At 28.1% G+C, this 26,482-nt stretch overlaps 4 protein-coding genes across 4 annotated transcripts; 1 reads left to right on the plus strand and 3 right to left on the minus strand.

Moving 5' to 3' along the window:
- Window positions 1-222: 222 nt before the first annotated feature.
- On the minus strand, window positions 223-2,853 carry LOC132948017 (cytosolic endo-beta-N-acetylglucosaminidase). The gene is made up of 2 exons (XM_061018248.1): window positions 1,874-2,853; window positions 223-1,811 (listed from the first exon to the last, which is right to left on the minus strand). Exon 2 carries the CDS (start codon window positions 1,807-1,809, stop codon window positions 223-225), a length of 1,587 nt encoding a protein of 528 aa, XP_060874231.1. The 5' UTR covers window positions 1,810-1,811; window positions 1,874-2,853.
- A 443-nt stretch (window positions 2,854-3,296) lies between these two features.
- Window positions 3,297-4,061, plus strand: LOC132948019 (uncharacterized). Its single transcript, XM_061018251.1, has 2 exons — window positions 3,297-3,568; window positions 3,780-4,061. The coding sequence occupies exons 1-2, from the start codon at window positions 3,494-3,496 to the stop codon at window positions 4,017-4,019; spliced, it is 315 nt and encodes a 104-aa protein (XP_060874234.1). The 5' UTR covers window positions 3,297-3,493; the 3' UTR covers window positions 4,020-4,061.
- LOC132948018 ((Lyso)-N-acylphosphatidylethanolamine lipase) lies at window positions 4,012-7,186 on the minus strand. The gene is made up of 7 exons (XM_061018250.1): window positions 6,624-7,186; window positions 6,446-6,528; window positions 5,998-6,382; window positions 5,795-5,943; window positions 5,595-5,712; window positions 4,287-4,473; window positions 4,012-4,209 (listed from the first exon to the last, which is right to left on the minus strand). The coding sequence occupies exons 1-7, from the start codon at window positions 6,662-6,664 to the stop codon at window positions 4,102-4,104; spliced, it is 1,071 nt and encodes a 356-aa protein (XP_060874233.1). The 5' UTR covers window positions 6,665-7,186; the 3' UTR covers window positions 4,012-4,101.
- A 3,895-nt stretch (window positions 7,187-11,081) lies between these two features.
- Window positions 11,082-25,079, minus strand: LOC132948987 (nucleoporin Nup188-like). The gene is made up of 28 exons (XM_061019723.1): window positions 24,649-25,079; window positions 24,371-24,575; window positions 24,085-24,291; window positions 23,740-23,997; window positions 20,381-20,514; window positions 20,051-20,285; window positions 19,647-19,934; window positions 19,349-19,591; window positions 19,130-19,284; window positions 18,789-19,065; window positions 18,441-18,720; window positions 18,106-18,233; window positions 17,909-18,046; window positions 17,731-17,838; window positions 17,500-17,664; window positions 16,149-16,300; window positions 15,270-15,405; window positions 14,924-15,165; window positions 14,300-14,481; window positions 13,992-14,227; window positions 13,788-13,925; window positions 13,559-13,723; window positions 13,332-13,475; window positions 13,089-13,261; window positions 12,797-13,013; window positions 12,537-12,728; window positions 11,334-11,485; window positions 11,082-11,264 (listed from the first exon to the last, which is right to left on the minus strand). The coding sequence occupies exons 1-28, from the start codon at window positions 24,666-24,668 to the stop codon at window positions 11,204-11,206; spliced, it is 5,031 nt and encodes a 1,676-aa protein (XP_060875706.1). The 5' UTR covers window positions 24,669-25,079; the 3' UTR covers window positions 11,082-11,203.
- Between the last annotated feature and the right edge of the window lie 1,403 nt (window positions 25,080-26,482).

The following is a 26,482-nucleotide window of genomic DNA, read 5'->3' on the forward strand; positions in this document are numbered from 1 at the left end:
TGTTTCAATTGGTTAATAGCGTTTTATCTTTGTGTATATAAAAACTTAAAAGTACAAATATTGATGATTTCATTTTTTATTTTATTTTGACAATAAGGTAAATAAAAAATAACAAAATAAAATATATTAAGTGATGAACAATTTTTCATGACAAAAAAAAATACTAACAAAAAATAAATTAATAGGTATACTAAATCATTCAATAATATAAATCAATATTATTTATGAACTACTGCCATCGTTTATAAACAGATGTCCAATAAGTAAGGGTTCTTCAGTTTCAATAGCAACTTCTACTATTGTCCCAACCATTTCACACTTTAATTTATGCAATAACCATCCATTTTCTAATGTCAAGTTATATATTTTAGAGTCAGGAATAATACAGCTGTAGTCATCGCAATTATTGAAAAACATATTATTATCCCCCTGAACGCCAAACTCCATTTTATATGGCATTCCATATGGATCTAATGCACCCAAAAATATTTTGTGGGAGTCATAGGGCTTTAATGCTTTAACAGTTATTTCAAAATATAATGTTGATTTAACTTCAAAATGACAAACAAATATCCTATGGTAAGAAGTGTTTTCATTGTTACCATTTAGTCTTAAGCAACCGCCGCCTATAACTGCTTCACCATCAACATAAGAATTACAAGGAAAGTTACCATCTTGTAAACATAATGGAACAGATGGTTGATAATTTAGTTTTGATAAATCATACCAGGCATCCAAAGAAGACAAAACAAAGTTTTCAATTTTCTTTGATCCATAACCTCGACAAAAGTATGTAGTAAATGGTAAAGTACAAGGAATGTGAACGTACAAAAATGGGTAAAGTTTTCTCCAAAATGTATCTTCCACTGCATTGAATTTATTCTTATCACTTAATGTCTCATAGGTCCAACCAGGAGCAAAAATTGCAACAGATAAGTCATATTTTCTAATTATTTCTAATGATTTGTAAGAATCAAGGCCTCCAATGCAATTCCTACCAAATACATCTACTCCAACATACACATCAATAACTCTATTTCCAGCATTAGCAACAGATTTTGCAAGATCTTCTTCTTTCCAATTATAGTTAAGAAATATACCATCACAAGCTTGAAATGCTAATTTGTTATGATTATTTAGTTGATTTTGCCAAATAAGTTTTCCGGTTTCCATACTTACAGAATCATACCAAATAACTTCAGAATGTGTTATTGCAGTCTTCAATTTAGTTCTTAATAAGCTTACTGTTTCTATCATATTCTCAATGTTTTCCGATTCTAATTCATTTTCAACATTAAAAAGGTAACCGTCAAATTTGTAATATTTACATATTTCCACTAACTTATCTACTAAGATGTCTCGTTTTTCTAAATTACTAAATACTTGTAACCATAAAGTGTTTCCGTCAGTCCATTCTGTAATTAATGTTCCAAGAACTTTAACACCGTGTTTATGGGCTGCATTTATCCAACCAATTGGTGGTATAGTTATAAAATTATGGCTAAAATAAACAAATGTATCTATTACAGACCAATTATAAAAGGTATACTCATTACTAGATTTAGTTCCATTTACAAATCTATCATTTAAATAACCCCCTTGCATGTCATGACATATGAGTGTTTTTGGAAGGCCTTGATTATGCAACCTTTTTGATGTTAAGAAACGTTCATGACATTTATAATCTCTGCCATTAATAGAATAATTAGCACGATCCTTCAAATGTATAACGGGAAGAGATTCAGACAATGGCTTCCATGATAATGCTTCTTCTAGAGATTTTATTGGCAATACTTCAGTAATTTCCATTTCTGTAATATCAATATAAGGAATATAAAAATCTTTAAATGTTTTCCAATAACCAATAACTTACCATTCAAAATGAATTAACAATGAATAACATAAATAACAATAACTGGACAACTAGTATTGAACAACCATAATTCAGAATAACTCCAAACTTAAAACTACAACTTTCAACCTATAGAAACTAGAAGCTAACAAGTAAAAAATACAACTGGACTCACGAATGCTCGACAGTTGATACAGACAACATATTGAAATAAATATCCGTCATTCCGTCCTATCCTATTCATATCAGAGAAACAATATAATTTAGCTTCTTTTAGTGACTTTTACTATCAATAGTCAATATTATTGATGTTGGCGCCATAATTAGATAGATATGAAAAGTGATAAGGGATACCACGTATAATCTTCGTTCAATTTAATATTATATTATGATTACAGTCCACAGATATAATATACAATTATAATACAATTACAATACAATTATATAATATATATATGTGATTAATACATCCAATTATCCACCATGGGGTTCGTTAGAAAACTCAACTCTAGTTAACTCTATAAAAAAATAGTTACCCAACTTCGTTCGGTAACGCAGAGTTAACTCTGTACTACCGTTCGGACTTCGGTAACGCAGTCACGCAGAGTTGTTATACTCCGGGTTAACTCTTTAACCCCGAAAAAATAGGTAGGTTGTTTTAACTCCACTGATAATAATGCTTATCTACGAGGATAACAAAATCAACTCTACTCTACTCTAACTCTAACTAAACGTACTCTACTCTATATAACTATTCATATAAGATAATATTATATAGTCCGTGATATCCACCTTGGGGCTTGGAAGTTGAAACCACTTGGAATCGCAAATAGAATATTAATTACAATAATTGAAGTCTCAGCATTGTACACGTTCAGTGGTTTCGGTGGAATGTTTAAACTTTTAAGCACGGACCACGATGTAGAGAAGATAAAGTGACACCACATCTTGGCACTTTAAAGTATTCCAGGAGCCCATATTTTCGACGACAGTTCGATACATACCTATTTTTATTTATTTATATATATGATATTACGGTACCATTTTTTTTTCTGTGGTAGTCTAGCGACACTTGAACAATGGACACTGTTCTAGAGGTTAGGTTAACTTCACAGAATTATTACATGATATATCATATATTACATATTACATCTTTATAGAACTTACGTGTTTTACGCTAGCATAGATAATATTAATATTAAATATAAGAATATATAATATGTATCCAATATTATCAATGGATTGGGCCATGACAAAATAAACCAACTACGAAATGTATTGAATTGATGTCGCAGCCCACTAACTCGGTTTAGCAGTGATCCTTTGAAAAATCAAAAATATTGTACCAACAATTTTTTTTATATAACGTCATGAATACCCCAGTTTTCCCGGAGTGATAAGAACGTTGTTATCGTGTTTTTGATATCTGAACACCGCTATCAACACAGCGAATACGACTTGTTTATAAAATGTACCAGGTTACATTAGGTTAAGCGCAAAAACACGCATTTTGTTTACAAATTTACAATATTCAGCATACACCACAGAAATTAGAAGTTAAAAGTACAGAACATTTTACGTTATTATAATATTATACAGTATAAACTGCACAGTTCTAGTTAATAATTAATTATAATAGTTATGACTACGTTTACAAACAACATTCTACAAGGAAAAAGTATAGCCGATACAGTTTCTAAAATGGAATCTGGCGAGGTAAGGAATTTAATCCATAAACCAAACCAATCAAATAAATAATGATAACACAAAAGGATTTATCAAAATGCATTCGTCTGTAAATTGCATATTTGCATCTGTGCTTCCAGTGCAATGCTAACTATTACACATCCATCGTTCTAGGCACCATTAATTGAAATAATGGCAGTTCTCGTTGTAAACTAATTATTGTCATTTTTCAAATATTTAGTGTCTAAACATGAGCCCATTAGAAAATATGTCATCATACCATTGGAAACTACTAAAATTGAAGGGTCGATTGGATACTATTACAGAACGTATGACAAAAAGAAAAAGTGGAACGTTGGAACCGTATACTACATACATGGATGAAGATTCCACAGATAAAATTGATAAATTTTTGTTAATGAGTCAAGTAAAACCATTGGAGTCAGATGATGATGATATGGACTTAGATAAAATTGTATAATATTTTGTTTTTTAATGTAAATAAATAATGTAATGTAACGTATATCTTAAATTTCAATATTGTAGTAACACTATTTTTTGTTTCACTTTTCTTCAATTTCAATCACATTTTCTTTGCATATTTTATCAACTAGATTATTAAATACTTCAAATTGGTCAGCAAAAACATGATGACCTGCATTCGGTATAGTCTATTACATGAAAAAAACCAATATTAATTATTGTTAATAAAGTACCTATATTAATTATAATAGCTAAGATAAATTACCTCAACTTGAACAAAATTATTTTCTCTTTCTAATTTAATTTTTTGTCCTATACTTTGATCCATCCAAGTGTTTTGTCCATAAATAAATGTAATGGGCACTCTTTTATCTAAAATATGTATGCGTTTAATCATTGGGTTTTTTGCCCAACCAAAACCAGTAACTAATGAAGTAAAAGCGCTTTCGCCCCTAAAACAAATATAATATAGACCTTTATTACATTATTATAAGATATAAGGGGATTTATGAATATAAATTGTTCAATATCACTCCAAATATAAAAATAACCTAAGTTTGCAAATAGTTATAAATATACTAGTATAATTTTAATCGTTAGTACATTTAGTACTTACTAAGTAACCAATGTTAAAAGGACGCTACAATTTCACGTGTTGTCTCTGTTTTACACAACAAATTAATGACTGTATTATTACTACAGTTTACTTATAGTTAATATTAGGGCATAGATATTATCAAATTTGAAGAGGAGAATATTCACTGAATAATATGAATTTGAAAAAATTAATTATTTAATTCTTATAATAGCTTGCTCTAGGCTAATATCTTTCATAAATTCAACAATATGTAAATCAGCTATGAATAAACTGTAGTAAGAATCCGATTTTTAGATTTGCTTTAGAGACAACACATCAGGTATAGTGTCTTTTTAAGAATATGATCTTAATTTAGATAAACTTGACATATGACGCCTCACCCGCATATGTTGTCTCCGTCTTACAAGTGCGTTACATAGCAAATTGTACACTCAGCAGCGTGTAGCTCCGTTAGTTTAAAAATTAGAGGGAATTGACCTCTTCTAAAATTTAAAGGTAACATTATTATCTAGACAACCTCATGGGCTTTATAATTAAAATATAATAAAATGCCCATACAATAATCTAGATAATAATCTTACCTTTAAATTTTAGAAGAGGTCAATTCACTCTAATTTTTAAACTAACAGAGCTACATGTGTTCTGCTGAGCGTACAATTTGCTATGTTACGCACTTGTAAGACGGAGACAACATATGCGGGTGAGGTGTCCTCTCAAGGAATGTTTTCCTAGTAGCTTTTAGACACAACTCCTAGCCTGGAAATAATCGGTGTCGATAAAAATAGATACAGAGCATTCGCAACAATGCAATACTGCACTTAAAAATTTTAACTTATTATAAAAACCTTCAATCAACTTAGATTTTACAATACCACCTATAACTGAAAGAGCTGAAATATATTTATGTTTTTATCAAAAAATAATAATAAAAAAATGTATATTATTTAGTACTCTGAAATAATTAACTAAACATACGTTGCACGTTGAGAATTACACTGAAATATATATTCTCCAATCACAGTTGATTGTTCTCCAAGTACAGGTTCAAACTTCTTCAGTATATCAGATCGCAAATTTGTCACTAACCATTGACCTTCAATATCAACAAGCACACAAATTCTTTATATTATTATACAACCTATTAATTTAAAAAAAATAAAAATAGTTTGATTTACCATAAGGACCGGCAAACCTTACTGGCCACAGTGGATTTAATGATTTAAGAGCATAAAATAATCCTTTGGCCCACCAAGGAATTTTGCTCTTAATATTTTTGTTTTCTTCGGGAAATCCCCAAGGATCGGCAAGTATTAAATGATGAACTCTATACAAAATATTTTAAAAACTACTAATTGGACAAGATAACTAGTGGTTATACCTTTCAGGGTGTTGTATAGAATAAGCAGTAGCTAAATATCCTCCAAAACTATGGCCAAGAAGTATAAATTTTTCAAGTTTAATTTCTGATCTCCATTTTTCAATAGCATTTACAAATTGATGTTCCACTTGTTCAGGGTCTGTACTAAATTTTGGCCTAGAACTGCGACCAAACCCCAATAAATCCATGGCATATACAGGTCTACGATTATTTGATATTTTGTCAACATTCATACACCAAAGCCCAATACCAGCACCAAAACCATGTAACAAAACTACAGGTGTTTCACGTTTTTCAGTATTAACTTCTAATGTCCATATTTTATCTTCTTGTTCAACAACTGGACCTAGGTTAACATATCGAGTACGGTATGGAGATTGGACAACTAAAAATAATTGTGAAAATTGAAATATAAAACAAGAACAATGTTAAGGTTGATGTAAAGTACATGCGAATAATTTCCGTTCGGCTTCTTGTAAACATTTCCACGACATTGAGCTCCAAGGAAACCAGCTCCAAAAAGAACACCCTCTAGAACGGTAATAAAGAAATATTATACTCTCCACATATCCTTTCTATATTGAAGATATATATGATCTATAAGGACAACAAATTAGGTATCGCACCTGTATATTGATGAAGCCTCAGAGTTGATTACTTCAGTCATGATTGAAATATTTTTAATTTGTTATCTATGCATTTCAAAATTATTCGACACATTTGTATTAAAAAAAAAAAAAAATGAACGTACGTCAAAAATTGCACAACACTACAACAGTATGAACTGAATGCTACGCAATAGTATTTACTAATCAACAGTCAACTGTTTTATATACCTATCAATAATTAATTTCGATATGTAATCTAAATTAATAAGTAAAAATAAGTTAATTTGTATTTTGTATTTTATTACTATAATATAGTGTTAACACGGAGTAATGAGTTATGAGTATGGTAAATTGTAATTAATGTAAATATTTTACAGATAGCAAATCATAGATAATATAATAATTATATCATCTTATATTATTATCTATGTGTCTATGGACAAAACAAATTTGTTTTTTGTTTTGTCGTAGACCCAAAGACCAGATACCGTAAAACAATTTTATTATTATTCTGTTTACACCAGGATGTAGATAAAAAAAATCAAAATAAATTAATGGGATGGGTCATCATCACGATTAAATATAGCCGTCAGCTGCCGTGGGCACGACGTAGATAATACGATGTAGTCTGGAAGTTACTTCCTATGTTTGATACATTTTTTAGTCGTATTTCGATGGAATCTAATGCGGGAATTGTCCGTCAGGAGCGCCAAGAAGGCCAAGTCTTTAAATAATTATAATAACATGTACCGCATAGTGTTATATAAGCATTAAGACTTTAGGAAACGAATTTTTGAAACTTTTTTTTTGTAAATGTTAGTACTTTTATGCTCAACGTGTTGGTGAAATCAAAATTTACCAATCTTAGTTACTTTTTATGTCAAACAAATAAACAACGTAAAAATAATTTTAGGTTTTACGTGGTTTATGTTAACACAATAACAAAAAAAGTAAGAAAGATTGGTAAATTCAGATTTCACCAACACGTTCAGCATAAAAATATCAACATTTCATTAAAAGAACACGATTATTCCAAAAATCGGGCATCATGAAGTTTTTTGACTATAACTTACTAATTAAGTTAGAACGATTTTTTTAGTATTTACCTTAAAATGAAGCATAATGCAATAACACACATTTTGAATAATATACTCTATATCCATTGGTAATATTGATATTTATACATTATTATAACCTGTAGGCATGTACCACATTATTTACATCATTTTATATTTAATAGTATATTATAATTTATAATATACAATTTGATAGGTACCTATGTTACATGATAAATGGAAAATAAGCATGCAAAAGCACTCATTTTGATAAAAAAATTCCAAAAACATTTTTGGTAGCTATACTGCATTTATGCCAAACTTAAAGTTGTACTTTTGGATATAAATCGCGGTATTTTTGTACACCTACTCAGAAATGTCAAATTTATAAACTGTAATAAAGATTATTTAATTAATCATATTAACTATACAACAATGTGCCATTACTATATCCATTTGTTCAGTGTTAAAACAGAACCTGGATTCCCATATTTCGCATAGGAGTTAATTATTTATTAATATAGAAATAAAATGTTGACCATAACTTACAAATAAAGTTTTAGCAAATAAATATTTGGTGTTTTATTTTAGATATTAATTTTATAAATGTGTTTCAAATACACACAATGCTCAAGATATTTTTCCATATTTTAAATTTATTGAAATTCAAGCCCTATACTATTCTGAGTTGAACAAATTATTATTATTACATATTAAGTAAAAGAGGGGACGCTCCCCCAACGCGATCGGGTCAGTCCCCACCAAAACATTTTTTTGTTATGATTTAATGTACCAACCGGATTCTATGTTAGATGTCTTTAAAACATAACCCTTAAGAGGATGTCACAGCCGCATGTGTTGTCTCTGTCTTACAAATGTACAACATAGCAAAAACTGTTTTGCGCTGGACAACTTTTATCTTTCTGTGTTTGTAGTAGTGGCTCCAAAATTTCTGAACATTAGGGTGGAAAATTATCTATGCAACAGCGTGCCCATATTTTAGATAACATTAATACAATAAAACTTATTTGCTTCTAAACATTTTGTTTTTTTGTTTTTTTGATTTTCTTATAAAAAATGATTGAGTAGTGCTATTAAAAATAAAGATAAATACTTATAGTAAGATGTGTGTATAGAAATTATTTTCAATATGGGTCAATTTACCACTATATAGTCAAACATAGCCATAACTAAACATTTTTTAGGGAGCAGGGTGGTTAAAATTATTATGACATACACATTACAAATAAAGATATTATTTTATAACTATTATTATATTTCATCTGTATTTAATGTTATATTAAGATGAATATTATTATAAAATTTTTTAAAATCAGTTATCAAAGAAAGTCCTGACAATCTAACATTTTCTTGTTGATTCCTCAAAAACGATTTTAATCAACTGATAATGCAGAAAAACTATTAACATGTAATAAAAATAATAATACATACAATGTTTTAATTGAAACTGCAATTCCACTATAGGCTCTGGCCCAGAGGGCCTTCTCAGTGGCGGATTAAGTATTTTTCACCACGGGGCAGTTTTTTTTTGTTACCCCCCCCCCCCCCTTACTTTGTATAGAATATTTCAACTGGATGTCTAGACGGACCGCCAAAATTTTGACTGCAGTTGTGCCTAAATGGATATCTTTTTTTAAAAATGTTTTCAAAAAATGACTATCAGTAACTTATAATGAACGATAGAAACATTATACATTTATAAATTTATATATAGACAAATATTTTATTACAACCTTAAACTAGATGCATTTTTTCTGGCTTTTGTTGAAGAAAACTTGTCAATCACTTCATCAAACTTGATAGTTTTTACTAACACCGCTTCAATATAATATAATATGGCGTAAATGCGTAATTATTTAATTTAGATCTTAAGTAGTTTTTAATACGTTTCAATGCAAAGATTGACCTTTCAGCAGAACAGTTACTTACTGGAAAACTTAAGAACATCCTGGTTGCAATTTCTATGTATGAAAAGACCTCTTGAACTTTATTTTCAATGATCAACTGTTGCATTTCAAGTAGTCATGGGTTCAGTTTTTGGTTTTGATATTAAATAGCCTTTAACATGGAAACATTCATTTGCAAATAAACTAGGTAAGTCAGCTTTATACTTTTTATGTAATAAATTAGCACAATTGGTCAGTTCACCAGAATTTAATTTAGTTAAGTTAAACAAAAATCCAAAATTATTATTTATTTCATCGTAAGCAATTTGTCTTCTCCATAATTCGGATATTAAGCGATCAACAATATCAATATAAGTATTCAATCGAAGTTTAGTTCTAGAATCTTGAACTATTTCATTCAATCTTGTTTCATCATGAGCAAGTTTTCTTTTTTCTATTTTCATGATACTCCTTAACATTTGATAATAATAATGTTTTTTTTTTTCATATTGTTCAAATTTACTTGTACTCTTCAACTGTTTGACATAATTTATCAAAGAACTATATAAATTTGATATGGTTATTAAATCTATTGAAATGGATTGAAGTTTCTTGTTTGTAAGGTTAAATCGTTCAAGCACATCACCTCAGAATAAAACTAAAATTGCAGTTTCCATTTATTTAAATCCAAAAAAATTCCATTTGCTTCATTTTTGGTTATAGCTTTTTCAGATGTAGAATCTCTAATACTGATAAGATATGTAACTACAGAATCCCAGAATCTACACATGTACACATAATATTATCTTTGATTATTTTATCAATTAATTTGCTACCGCCTACCAGCCAACATTAAACTTTACACTTTTTTTGCATCAGCTACAGTAACACTTAAATTTTGTTTGAAAATAGAGTCAACCCATTGGTCCATTAGGCGCCCTGGGGCTACTGCCCCATGTTGCCCCGTATGTAGATCCGCCACTGGGCCTTCCCCTATATACACCACTGACTAGCAGTCCTGTCCGGCGTTGCCTATATTAAAGATGTTTTAATTTTTATAAATATATTTTGTAAACAATTGCAGGTACCATATTTCTACTAATTAAAATAGTAATATAATATGTAATCAATGGTATCCCTATAAATAAGCAAAAGAAATATTCATTTTTTGTGAGGTGAAAAAAAATTCATGTGTAAGCTAGGTACCTTTTAACACCTTTTAACTACCTAGATATAGGGATTGAAAAAGAACATTAACACCCTGTAAGTCTTAACAAATATATTAGTATAACTTTTTATTGAAAACGGTACAGTACTACAGAAACTTTTGAGTCGGATAAATTAACATCAAATTTTAGCTGAATATTTTGACTTTGCCTATGAAAAAAATTAATTTTAGCACTAATAAAAAGGCCATTGGGGAGCCCCCATTATTATCCCGCGAGAACACACATCATATCAAATTAAAAACTAATATTATACTACTGATGATTTTACAAAATAAAATACGTATAATGAATACGAAAAATTTATTTTCATTGTTACAAAACACGCTGTATACACAAATAATAGTAATAAAGTAATGATAATTACTATCAGTCTTGGAATAAATTGTACTCATTAGTCACGTGACTATTCATCTTAAAATTGAATATCCTGTAATTGATAAATCTTTTTTTGAGGATGTAGTAGAATTTCTAAAAATGTAATAAAAAATAATGTTGGTATTTTTGAAAATAACATTTTAAAATTGTATATATTATAACCTGTGGATATCTTTGATAAATTCTAGTAATTTCATAAAACCAATTAATAAATTTTCTGTACCATCTCCATTTGATTGTTGAGATCTGATATCAAATGATGTTATCCTCTTATCTTCAACATCCTTACTTATTGTTCTATAGAGAAGCAAACTCTAAAAAAATATATTATTATCATTATTAACTCTAAACCAGAACATTGAAAATTCATAATAATAAGTTAGATTGATAAATGTAATCTTTTTTTCCGCGAAAAAAAAAAAATTACTGTACTACTATGTTCCTTGATATAAGCCAAGTATTCAACAGAGTTTGGTATAAAATATCTTTGCTTTATAAATTAAAAGACACTCACTTCATTGCTATCCCTGTAACTAAAATATTAGTTTAAGACAATCCTGCTTCCAGTTAGTCTTTCTCTAGGCACTCAGGAAGTCAGAACTAGCAAGAGTGGTTGTCAAATAAAATCCATAGGAAATTAATTGAAAAAAAAAAGGTATGGGATTTTAACCCATATTAATTTTACTCTGAAGCACTATTAACAGATTCACCTTGCTCTTATTCATTATCCTCAATGCATATGTTGATGCATATATATATAGCACAGTTGAGAAGTGCCATTTTAAAATCTGATTAGGCTCCTCAGTTTCTATAGGACAAAATTCATTCGAAATCCCCTAAAATCCAAATTGGAATTTTCTCTAGAATAGACTAACCTTCATCCCAGAAACACTTAATCAATAGAAAAATTCTTGTCACTGTCTCTAAGAATTTACAAGCTCATCTCAATTGTATGTCTGAATGATAACAATTGGTATATTAAACATAATCAAAATTAATCAATTGATTTCCTACAAATGTCACCTTATGTTACTCTTTCTGCCCTGGGATATTGCTAAATAATGTTCCTATTCCTGTAACTAATACAGTCAGATATTTAATATTAAACCTGGAATAATCACATTCGTACCAAGAGACTAGCTATAAAATCTAGTCTTTTTATGTCACATACTCAATATACAAGTAATAAGCATACCAAATTAAAAGTAAAATAGATAACTTATTAATTCTTTACTGGGTCTAGAGTGGGTCTAATGGGTTTCTTATAATTCAAAAACCTATGACTTATTGTAGCATCTCATTTGTGCTAAATATTTAAAATGTTTAGTTCTTAAAAAAAAACAATAATAATTAGGTACAAGTTACCATATTTTTGGCAACCTCAGCGATTTCACATAATTGTTGGTTGTTATCACTGTTTTGTGATACTTTCATTAAAAGTTGGCTGGTGAATGTATATACACATAGTTCCAAGGCATCATTTAAACTGGCTAAATCTACATCTAACACATATCTTTCGTTGAGTGCTGATATCAATGAAGTGGAAACAGCTCCATGCTAAATTATTGTCGAAATATTGTGTTACATTCTAAATAACTAATTAAATTAAAAGTAATATAACTCACTCTAGTTATTTTGTCGGAGAGGAATACAATCATTTCAATTAGTCCATCGACGGTAAAGAATGTACTGAACCTTTTATCAACAATTATTTCTTTACTAACAATATTCTTGAATATACTTGCGTCACTTATGCCCAATTGAAGTAATGATACAATTTCATATGGAGGGATCATGATTCTCACGAGAATTGAATTGCAAGAATGCAACATTTCAAAAAGTCTTAAAAATAGTAAATACAAATTTATTATTACTATTATAGAATAAGGTACATAAATAAGTATGGTATATTCTTACATTTTTCTGGTAGTATTAATTGTCTGCAAATCGTTTTCTGTAAATAAATCTCCTCTTGTTTTCCAACCAGGTAAATTTAATTGTACTTTTTCATTTTTGAAGATACTCATGATTAAAGCATCTGGATCATTTAATTGTAAATATGAACCATAAGCACAATCCCAAATATTTATCTAAACCCAATATATATTTATTTTTTTGTTAATGAAAAGATATGAAACAATATAACAATAAATTACTTACGATAATTTTTTCAAGTGCAATATAACACGAACCGCCAACAGACTGCCAATGATAATAATATTCTTTTGAAACAATTAAGTTCATCAATTTAATAACTGACTGTACAAGGTTTAAATGAGCAGTTGTAAGTTTCATATTCTTTGGCTAATTATTAAAAACAAGTGTTAGTTGATCTATTTTATGGTGTATAAAAATATAATGAATATATTATTTTATCTAATACTTACAAAATTTAAAATTATTGACAAGTCTATAAAAATTGAAGTTAATTGCTGTATTGCTTCTCTTTTTACACAATGGTCACAAATATTTAAGAAGTTTACAAGCATTTTAAAATAGTTTTTATAAACACATAAACGTTTTGGATCATCAAATTTAATATCAAATTCAGTCTAAACAAAATAAAAATAAGACATAAAAAAAAAACAATTTTTTGTGTTTTTACTTTTTACTTACAAATTTTGCAGACAATACAGCGCAAAAGTGCTTTATGATATATGGCTGAGTACCAAACTGTGAATGAAAATTCTTAAACGATGATAAATACAGAAGAAAATCAGTTACTTCTACAGTGACAGAATTAATTTTATTTTCCTGAATAAACAAATAAAAGCAAATTTCTATAATCTAATAATAATGAGCAACTATAACTATACATACCTTGTTGGATTTATCCACAAATTTAAGCATTTGACAAATAGTATTTGTTAAAATATATGATTGACGCAAATTAGTAGATGATCTAGTAATTACAGGTATGATCTTATAAAATAATGAGTTTGTTAATTTTATATTAGTAACAATAGATCGATATTCATGATCTGTTTCATTGATATTTTCCAATTGATTTTCAGCAAGTTCACAAATACTACTGTACATTTCATTATTAAACACATCTACAATAGAAAAATCAAAAAGTTAAAAACATGTTTAAAAATAAATAGAAAAAATATATTTATAATATAAACCTTTAGGATCATTTTCAGTTAAAGCTGCATCGTTAAAAAGTATAATATTTACGATCTCATTTACCACAATTAATACTGAAGTTTTTGATGTTTGACTTTTTGATAACGATTCATTGTCATTAAGTAGTTTTAATATTGTTTGTACATCATTAATGGTTGATTTTGAATTTATAATACAGGTCCTATTAATAAAAAATTAAAACAAATCTTATAATAAAAATTAAAAAGCATATTCTAAATATCGAACAAATAAAAAGTTAACAAATAATTTATTCTACTTTCCTTAAATAATGTTTTTAATTTATAAAATAAACATTTTAAATATTACCTATGTTATTTTTATATTCACAATAAAACAAGTATTTAAGTTCTTTACATTGTCTATAATATAGTACTACACAATGTGATAATATACTTAAAACAATGGTGTTTTTAATTAATAGGTATGTGGGAAGAAATTTTTATTTATGCTATATTAATTGTTAACAGTATTTTTATTAATCAGGCTTGTCAAGATTACAAAAAAAAAGTATTTTACCAATTTTTTAGCTATATTATTTGATATTATTTATAACTTAATAACCAACAATATCAATTTAATATTTCAAAATAAAAAACACTTACTTCTTCCACATTTGTAACATGATCAGTAAAGACTCTCCCAAACTAACAATTGAACTTATATCATTACTTTTCAATTCAATTATAAATAATTTTAAAATATTTTCAACAACTAGATGTTTGTTGTTAACAGCAGAATCACGGTGTTTTAAAATTAGAAGAGTAAAAAACTTCCAAGAGTAAATTAACTTTCGTTTAATATCAATTAGAGCATCATTATTGTCTTCAAAAAAATTTAAAAATCCCTGAAAAATTAAAAGAAAACAATAGGAAATTAAGTTGATCAATTTAACTAGGTAAACTTATTTATAAAGTCAATTTTCACAAAGTATATAGTTAAATAACTTACTTTTAACATACTGTTTAATCTAGTTTTCAAAAAAATATCCAATTGCTCTGCAAATTCTTTATTGCTTTCAATAGGACAATAATGGGCTTGAAGTGACAAAATTGAAAATACTTCTGAATTTATTTCTGGTATCATTCTATAAATATTATTTAAATTTTAAGGTTTCAAAATAATTTTTATAAATTATAAGAATAAACTACAACACAAAATAAATTTTCATACAAACTAATACATATTTCAATATTTTCATCATGTGACAAAATCTGTATATGTAAAAATGAATTTCATACCATATTGCTATAAACACTGATAATTAGTATTTTAAGCTAAAATATGATTAAAAAACTCATGGCGGCTTAGCCCCCTAATTTACCAATGATAATTGGTCAATTCACTCTAATATCAAAACTTATAGCACATTAGTGAAACTAGTGAACAAAAGTTGTTGTATGTATGTAAGGCTGAGACAACAAATGCATGGGCTTCCTTTTAATAAGTATAAAATAACTAAATACAAATGAACCTTCTAGTACAGTGGTTCTCAAATGCGTGTTTATGTTAGGGGGTCCGCGGTTGTGTCGTACTGTAATGATTTTTCATTTTTATTTTGTTTTAGTGAAATTATTAAATTTGTAGTTGTTTGAAATTCCGGGTATTTTTGGACTATAGAAACTCAATTCACAGCGAAAATGGTAGATAATTAATTTATTCAAATTGAAAAGTAAGTATTTACAAAACGGGGGGTCTGTTTCTTAAGTTTTAGCTAGGGCTCGTGGCTTCATACTAATCGGGAACCACTGTTCTAATCTAGTACAGTGAAAATATTTAAACGACCATAGAACAATGTAAGTAATAAATAATAATAGTTATAATACTTACTTATTATGAAAAAGTGGTTTAAATATTAACTTCCAAAAATTTTTGTTTTGTTGTAAGTAATGCATAGCTAAATTAAACCTGTTGTACCATAGAGTATGAATAATTCCGAGTGTTTCAAGATAAATATTATTTTCTTGTTCTTGTTTAAAATCCTAAATAAATAACATAAAATAATTCAAACAGTAGGGTAGCTTTTAGTGTGTGGCTAAATAAGGCAAATGCACCACCTGAGTAAATATTTTTTAATAATGTGGACTTTTCTCTTAGTTAAATTATTTCCATGATTATACGCAAAATGGTGACGTAGTTGGTATGAACATGTTATGTACAGTTATAAGAAGTATGCTCAACATGAACCAAGTTTTCGTCCTAGTTCGCGCATGTGCATCGCCATGTGTTTTTGTGCATACTGCATTGCATATGATTAAAGGTATACGTGTGACGTCAACTTGATTTAATTGTTGGTTGCATATATAAATTATACATTGCCCCTTAAAATAATATGCGCACTTTTATCATTGAGCATACTTCTTATTCCTTATACTATGGGTACACTCATAAAATACAAATACCATGCAATTGGAATTTTAATTTTACTAATGTTGACATCATAGTAAATTGATAAACGTGATATGTGATAAAATATTATTATTATAATATACTTTGTATATCCTGGTTGACCTTGAGTGGAAATATTTTATATTGTGAGAGTGTTTATATTGTGGTTAATAAATTAGTGACCTGTGTACATTTCAACTAACCAAAAAACTACTTATGTATTAGTATACTGATAATTAATATGTAGAAATAGTATAGAAATTTAGTGTTAAGGGGGAGGACGGCCCACACAGGACCATCTTGAGCAGGGATTTGCCCCCCCCCCCCCAAGCTGTATTTCTAAACAATTTTATACAGTTAAAAACAAAATTACAAAAAAATCATCAACATTTTCTGAAAATTCAAAATTATGACTCCCCTTTCTCTGTCACTGGAGAGCTGCCCCTGGGCCCACCATGGGTTAGTCCTTCTTCCCCTATAGCGCTGTGATACCAATACGAAAAAAAGGGGGTGTGGGGCAAAGTAAAGCCATGGCTTATATTGATATCAAAAGTATATTGTAATTAGTGAGCTAATTCTCTGCAGGCCTTTCTGTCATACACATTTAAGTGTTATATCTGTTCAAAACTAAATTAGCCCAACAAGTATAACAGAAATTAGTTATTCTTGTAAATTTAAATAATAGATTAAAATATAATTAAAACCTATTCAACATTTTCCAAATTTTACTAATTAATATGCTGAGTTAAAAAAACAATGTTGGCATTAAAATAAGAAATAAAAATTGACTTACATCGGTCTCGAGTTCAACTTCAATGAACCATAATATACTATCATCATTATTTTCAATTTGTTTCTTATCTTTAATACATTTTTCAAGTAACTCAACATTTAAAATGATTTCAAACATCTTACATTGATAAGCAATAGCATTATGTAAGAACTTTAACATTTTTACCTATAAAATAAGAGAAAATATTTTTGAAATATTTGTGAATTAAAACATAATTGTAACTGTACATACAATATTATTAGAATGCAGTCTATGTAGTTTTAAATAAGATATCATTTCTTTTCGTGCTCTTTTATCGTTGTCAAAACCCATTGAAAGGCTGAAGGAAACAAATCGTTTCTGAAAAAAGTAATTAATGCATAATTCAATAATTGGGATAATACATTTTTTTTTTTTTTTTTTTACTTACTTCTGCGAGTGTCCCAAGAATAGTAAGAGATAATGTGTTTAATTTGTTATGAAATACAGTCAAACGATATGATAACAAAACTGCGAGCCTTCTTTCAGGATCAAATAATGCAGTATTTGTTCCTTGTTTAACTGTAGACTGAAATTTTAAAAACAAACATATAATTACATATAAATAAATACAATTGATAAGCTTACAAGTGACTTGATATCGATCATATAATTTAATAAGGACAATGCAAATATTAAACATTGTATATTTCTTTTTCCGACTCCACTCGTCCAACTGTGATAACTATGCATTATTTTAATAAAATCCTTTTCTCCTAAAATTAGTAAAACATCAATTAAATTTAGAAAATATATTTATTTTTTTTGGTTTATTTGAAATATAATTAATTAATCTAGTCTAACCTCTGCAAACCAAGCATAAAATATTAATGAAATAATGGCTTTATTAAATAATTAACTCCAAGCAATGATTGATTTGATTAATTATGTATATTATTATAATTGAATGAACATAACTTTACCTATAGAAGCTATGTTTAATATCATTAATGAAGCAATTGATGTTGGACTATAAGGCAAACATAAATCCAATACTTTTTTAATAACCATTATTGAATTTTCTTCGTCAGGTTCTGATTCTAACATAGAAACAACATAGATTAAGCGCATACAAGCCCAACCTAAATCCATTTTTTCTTTGGAGCCTATAAAAAAATCTGATACAGCTAACAATGGCATGATAGTCTTGAACACGAACATTACACCTGCTGTTGCACACTGGCATGTTAGTATATGCCTGACCTGTAATTAATTATATAAAAATAAAACATTATATTTAAATAATACAAAAACAATTTTAAATAAAATACCTTTAAAGAAGCCTCGACTAATTTGACATATTGTGTTAAGACTGGATACACTTCAGATCCATATTTCAGAATCATTAATGCAATAGAATTTTGAGAGAAAGGATGTAAATTTACGGCAGAATCTTCGAGACCACTCGTTAAAAAAGGGAAAAAATTATTGGCATTAAAATAACACATTGTTTGTTCAGGGAAGTAAACAAGTATACATCTTGCTAATTTTAATATTTCAGACACGACTTCTGGATCAGCCACATAATTTGAATCAATATAAGATACACTAAAATAAATATGAATCAAATATAAAACATACATACGTATTACATTAATGTAAAAGCTTATACCTTGGTACAAGTGTCAACAGAGTTTCACATGTTCCCATAATATCATCATTTAAAGATGTCGCAACATATGCAATAGATTGAATAATTTTAACAGAATTGATAAGTATTTGTTTAGTACTAATATAAGAAGAAGTCTTACGATCCTCATCACGACACTAAAAAATAAATAATAAATGCTAACACTAAAATATTATATTATAATGTTAATTAATTGTATACCATTCGGAAGTTGTTAATTGCTGAGTTTAAAAAATAGAATAATGACACTTTGATGTTGAAGCGGACCATATCTCCATTAAGAATAAATCTAGTGTGTTTAGGAATTTCAATGCTATAAATTGAGTCATTTACATAATATTGATCAGTTAATAAAAACGTATCTGTTTCGTGTTCATAAATATATTGTCCATCAGGTGGAGAAACAGCAGTAAATGAATTAATACTGTTCATCAGATTCCACACCTACAAATATTAAATATTAAAAATAAACCATAATATTTTAAGGTAAAATATTTACTTTATTTAAACTTTGTGGTGCTCCTTTTATAATACCAGTAAAGAGTTCAAATAAGCTGCATAAATCAACAGGATACATTTCTATAAATTTTTTTACAAATAAACCAACACCACTTTTTAAGTTGTCTATTGTGTCTATTGACAATCTAGGGTTTCTTTTTAATAAATAAGACAGAAGCTTAATAATAATTGAATCATAGTCAACCAATTCAAATACATCCAATTCAATACTTTCAATGATAAGGTTTTCACATAACACTCTTCCTAGTTTGTCTATTATTGGATGATCCTAAAATAAATATTTAAAAAAAATACAGATTATGAGTAACAGAGTAAATTAGAATTAAAATAATTTGAAAAAAAGCATTTAAGCTGCATGAATAATTAACAAAAGTGTTTATATACTTTAACAGCTGGTGATTGACACATTTCTAATAAAGATGGCCACATTTTTAATGCGCTTATGACTTCAGTATAAGCTTCTAAATTTTGAATATTTTTTATTCCAAATTTTCCTTTAAGGTGGAGGAGTGTCCAACCCATCAGCACAACACCGTATTCACTACTAGGTTGGATCATCTGAATAATTTTATCAGCTTCATTGAATTCTATATTAGTTGACCAGATATAGTTCTCTTTCCTATAATAATAAGAAATAATATAAATAAACCAAAACAAAATTATGTTGAAAAATCCAATTTATGAATAGTAGTTTATCAATAACAAATTACTCACTCCCAAAATAATGCAATGATTTGTAATGAATGTAGCGTCTCTAAACTTGAGATCTGACTCATAAAAGAATAATACACAGTTTGTAAGTTATTATAATCATACTCCAATGTTTGATTTTTTCCAAAGTTATTATCCTATAAGTACCAAGTCAAATAAAATAATATATTACTTATAAATATTTACTACATTTAACTTATAGAAAACAATAGATTTTTTTAGATTTTAAGTGGAATAAGAAATCATTATTAGTTTTACAATATGTCTATTTTAATTAACATTGTTGGGACAGTGTTTCAGACAATATCACTAGAAATTGGATAGTAAACAAAGATTGTATTTTTAATTAGTCACACATAGATTTGTCTTATAGTTGCATTGGATATTTTTAGAAAGTCACGTCTCGTTGGTTTATTACTGTATTTTAATTTTTAAATAAGTTCTTAATATTTGAAATCGCAGTATAACGTCCATTTGGGTATATTATGTATTAATAATACCGACACAACATATGTGGGTACAACGTCCTCTTAAGTATAACTTAAAACTTATAAAGAAGTACCTAATTTAAACAAAATTAAAGTCATTTTTGGATAAAAATATTTGTGCCCAACAGTAGGTAACAATTACCTACTCATTTTGCATTCATTTTGAATTCAAGTTAACTTAAGATCGTTCAAGCCACTTTTTCAATTTAATTTAAGTAATTTTTTAAATAATTAATTACATTTTTCAAACTTTCACAATTAGTTTTTGAAAATTAGGAAATAAAGTTTGAAAAATTGACCAGAATAATCCTATAAACACTTCACTTTATCTCATCAATCTTACTGACGGGCGCAAAATGCATTTTTTTTAAGTAGGTTGCATGTTTGAAAGGCAATGAAAACTGTAATATTTGGTATCCGATCTTCTTAAGGATCTGTCAAACAGAACGCGTTATAACAAATTAACTTGAATAACGCCGTGTTGTAACAAATTACAAAATCACGCGATGTGAAAATAACGCTTTCTGTTTGACAGAGCCTTTAAACCAGGGGTCTTCAACCTGCGGCCCGCCCTGTCATAATATGCGGCCTGCGATCACATTTTAAATTTAACATGTACATTTTCTAGTTCAATAAAATTATAACAGTTAAGCTATCGCTATCGGAAATATGCGATAAGATAAATTGAATTACATACCAAGATATAATTATTATTGTCTGTTAGTTCGTAATCGATTGTGGAACGAGCACAATATTCTCGTTTATGTGTAAAAGTTTCAATTTCATACTTTTTCTTCATAATATTTGTACAATATGTCGGTGAGTAAAAAACGTAAAATCTCGGATGAAAGTCGCGTTTTTCAAGAAAAATGGTCCAATAGCTATTTTTTTATTCAAGTTAAAGAAAAGGCAATATGTTTGATTTGTCAAGAATCGATTGCAGTGATGAAAGAGTACAATTTAAAACGACATTATAATACCAAACATGCAGCAAAATATGATATGATACAAGGACAACTTCGAATTTACAAACTTGCATTGTTAATGAAAAAATGACATAAAGACTCGGAAGCCAGTGTCAAAGCTAGTTATATCATAGCACAAAAAATTGCAGCTAAATCGAAGCCGTTCACTGATGGTGAATTTATAAAAGTGTATGGCCGCCTCTGAAATTTTCAAACACGAAAACAACTTTTTTCCAAATTGAGTTTATCAGGGGTAACTGTAGCAAGGCATATAGAAGAACTAGGAACTGATATTGAGAGTACCCTAAAAGAATGTATTTCTAAATTTATTTTTTATTCGCTGGCCCTTGACGAAAGTAAAGATTTGTCAGATACTGCGCAATTAGCAATTTTTATTCGGGGTATCGATTCTAATTTTAATATTACTGAAGAATTAGCCGCGCTTTTTCCAATGAAAGGCACTACAAAAAGTTGTGATATTTTTAATGCATTAAATTCGACACTTAATCGTTTTGACATCAAATTAAATAACCTTTCTGGAGTTATAACAGATGGAGCCCCATCAATGGTTGGAAAAAATGAAGGGCTCGTAGCGCTAATTAAAAAAGAAATGAGTACAAGTGGTGCTTTACAACTGATGCAATATCACTGCATTATCCACCAAGAAAATTTATGTGCAAAATCGTTGGTTTTCACACTATTATGAAAGATGTTGTAAAAATAGTAAATTTTATCAGATCAAGAGCATTGAATCATAGAGAATTTAAAAACTTTTTGAGTGAAATAGATGCTGAACAAGGTGATGTAATCTATTTTACAGATGTCTGTTGGCTCAGCAGAGGAAAAGTATTGAAAAGGGTTTTTGATTTAAAAAACGAAATTTTTGAATTTGCTGCAAGTAAAGGAAAACAATTGGAACAACTTAATGATTCAGAATGGAAAAATGATTTTGCCTATCTTACGGATATTACATTGCACTTGAATGAACTGAATTTACGCTTACAACGTCAAAACCAATTAATACATAATTTATTTGACCATATTAAATCTTTTGAAAATAAACTTCTACTGTGGAAAATTCAGCTAAGAAAAAATAACACTACTCACTTCCCATGTTTGTCAAAATACAATTTCACTTCAACGGAAAAAAATACGCAGAAGCAATTTCTGATTTAAAAATCCAATTTGATTCGAGGTTCTTAGATTTCAAAGCTAATGAAAAATTGTTTAATTTGTTTTCAATTCCATTTTCCTTATCAGTTGAAGATGTCACAGAAAACATGCAAATGGAGATCATTGATTTACAGAACAATACAATATTAAAAGAAAAATACAATAATGTTGAACTTTCAATTTTTTATTCCAAATATATTGACACAGAGACATATCCTAATCTTCGAAACAACGCATTACGAATGATGTCTCTATTTGGCAGTACTTACACTTGTGAACACATTTTTTTACGAATGAAAATTGTCAAATCTAAAACTAGAGCTCGGTTAACTGACATTCACTTGGAAAATTCACTCAGAATTGCATCGTCTCAGATCCAACCAAATATCGAAAAATTAGTTAGTGAAAAACGTTGTCAGTTTTCACATTAAAAATAAAATAAGAAAAATTTGTTAATTAAAAAAAATGTTTATCTATATATGCTTTAATAATAATAATAATTTGCAATTCTAAATGTACCTACCTAATTTTAAAAATTGTAATAATAAAACTGAATTTTTATATAAGATACATATTTTTACTACGAATGCGGCCCGCAAGATTTAAAAAAAAAAATATGTTGCCCGCTGCATAAAAAGGTTGAAGACCCCTGCTTTAAACCATCCTTGCACAGCTAAGTATTTTGATATAAAATATAAAATATTTAAATATATACATATTTTTAATAATTACTCACAATGAGATTAGTAATCCAAGTATTAAAATCATTTTTTGTAATTTGATCTATTCTGAGTGAAGTTAACACCATCAATTGCAAAATTTCAATTTGTTGATTTAAAACAAATGTTAACAAATTCTTGTGTATTATTTTTTGAAGCGGTTTATAAACTATAGTATCAAAAAATGTCAATGAACGAACATATGATAATTGTTCTCGGAGAGAAATATACCAATCCTTCCAGTTTTGTTTACGGACAATATTCTTACATACATCCTAAAAAAATAAATTATACATCTAGGTAATTATAGACAAATGAAAATAAAAAATATTTATTTAACTATTAATAGCGATTATACTTACAGAATAATGACAGTTTTGATTTTCTGCAGCAGTGAGAATAAATTTTAATGAACGAAATAAAAATAACACTTCTTCATTGTAAAACTTCCAAATATCTACACAGAGATTATGTAATTCGTGTTCAGTCACAGTTGTATTCAATTCATTTTGACAAACAAACTCGTTGTATTTGTTGTACACAATTTTAGCATCTTGCTCGTTAATAAACTAAATAAAATCAATATATTAATATAGACATATCCTAGATCATGACTGAGAGAACTATAAAATAATGTATAATTATTACAAGTAATTGGGATAATATGGGATATAAGTATTCTGTATCTGATTTATCATTTTTATAAAACACTAATCTTGATGAAGCATGAAATTTAAATTTGAGTATGCCTTTTTTCAAATCATCCAAACCATCGTATATCATAGATTCAATTGATTCGTCAGCATAGTTGACATTCAGCTTATTTAACTTATAGTAGAATTGTTTCCAGCACCTAAAAATAAAGCGATAAAATCATACATATTGATTTATATGAAAAGAAGGTAATGGTTTTGAGCATAACTTACGTCAATTGTTTTGAATTCATTTTATACACCAATTACTCGAACAAGAAAATAATGGAAGTGTAGTATTTACTAGTCAGTATGTAATAAAAACAATATTAAATAATATATAGATATTCACAACTATGATCCATACAATTTATGATTTATTATTACAAATAATTAAAATACAGTTAAATCAACGAATGAAATCTAATATAAAAGAATAAAAATAGTTATATTTTTTTTTTATATTTTAAAAATGTCAGAGTGACCGATAACTAAGACGAAGCAAGTTCCACCTCAATACTCAATTTACAAACTTCTGGTAAATAATATGATCATAAGAACATCCAGCCATCGCCGATTAATAACAAATCGCAAATAGTAAATATTGAATAAGTAACAAGTAATAACCATATATCAGTAACTAAATCAAATTCTAAGAACCTACCGTTAACTTTTTAATGTAAATATTATTGAGGTTATGATATTGTTTAAAAAAGCTATAACCATAGATAATATAATCACCATATTCTGTGGTACAAACCCATAGATAATATAATCTTATATTATCTATGATCAAACTCCGACTCCCATATTGTGACCTAAATATCTGAAACAGCTACATTGCTGTTCCCAGTACTACTAGCGCACCGTGAGGACAAGTTTGTGGTTACAAGAATTCAAGAATACCAGAGATAATATGAAGAATTCTCATAGACCTTTTCCATAGATCACGAATTAAGATATCTTAATTATATTAATTCGTGTCACGGATAAATTGTAAAATATACTGTTGAAGAAAATCCAACCATTTTTACTCTACTAAAAGGTGATGGACAGTCACAAACGAAAATAAAAAAACACTGTAAATCAATACATTCGTCGCTCCGCTCAGAATCTAAAATTATTTACAAGATTTAAACATTTCTCATTGCTATCAATAGGTTAAAAAGAATCAAAATTGTTTGAACATCTGATATTCTGATGTATGGAAAATGGTCATTTTAACATTTGGTGAACATTTCAAGTGTCTACAGAAATGTTCAAATGTACATTTATAAATAGTTTCCTATTTCCCATACGGAGGTATGGCGTTAGTTCAGATAACCAAGATGATTCTAACAGCTAGTCTTGGAAATATTTGGGTAATCGTGATAACACGGAAGTAGGTACTTCCCAATATTTTTGAAAATCCATTACTGAAACTTATAATTTATAAGGGAACCTTGCATTAAATTTTCAAGCTTTTTTACCCAACAAATAAGATTTTATTGATATTTATAGAATAAAAAAATAAAAAAAATGGAAACTGAAAATATCTCTAATAGTTCAAAACAAATCAAAATATTTTGATAATTTTATCATGTATAGAAAATGCGAAGATAAACAACCCGTGAAAATGTCATGTATATGCGTTCATTTGTTTTAGAGTTAAACCAAAACCAAAATCGATTTTGTCAAAAACCGATTTTTTCTAAAAAACTAAAAATTCCCATTTTTCCCAACTATTGGGAATTTCTATTTGACCTCCTCATTCATGAATGCACCAACTAGATTCACTTTCCCATCAAACAAGATACTGTTGAAGAAATTCGAAGTGGTCTTACTGCCCCAAAAATTTGTGATAGACACAAAAATAAAAATTTTTAAATTTTAAAAACACTTCATTGTAAAATCAATACACTCATCACTCCGCTCAGAATCTAAAATATACAAAATTCACTTTTCTATCAGAAAATATGCTGATCTCGCACAAATCAGAGCAGTTTTAATACCACACACGCAAATAAACGTTGATGACAGACAGAAAAAAACACACACACACATTGTAAATACAACAACTATTCTTTCG

This window comes from Metopolophium dirhodum, chromosome 7, assembly GCF_019925205.1.
Source record: "Metopolophium dirhodum isolate CAU chromosome 7, ASM1992520v1, whole genome shotgun sequence".
In the NCBI taxonomy this organism is placed as follows: domain Eukaryota; kingdom Metazoa; phylum Arthropoda; class Insecta; order Hemiptera; family Aphididae; genus Metopolophium; species Metopolophium dirhodum.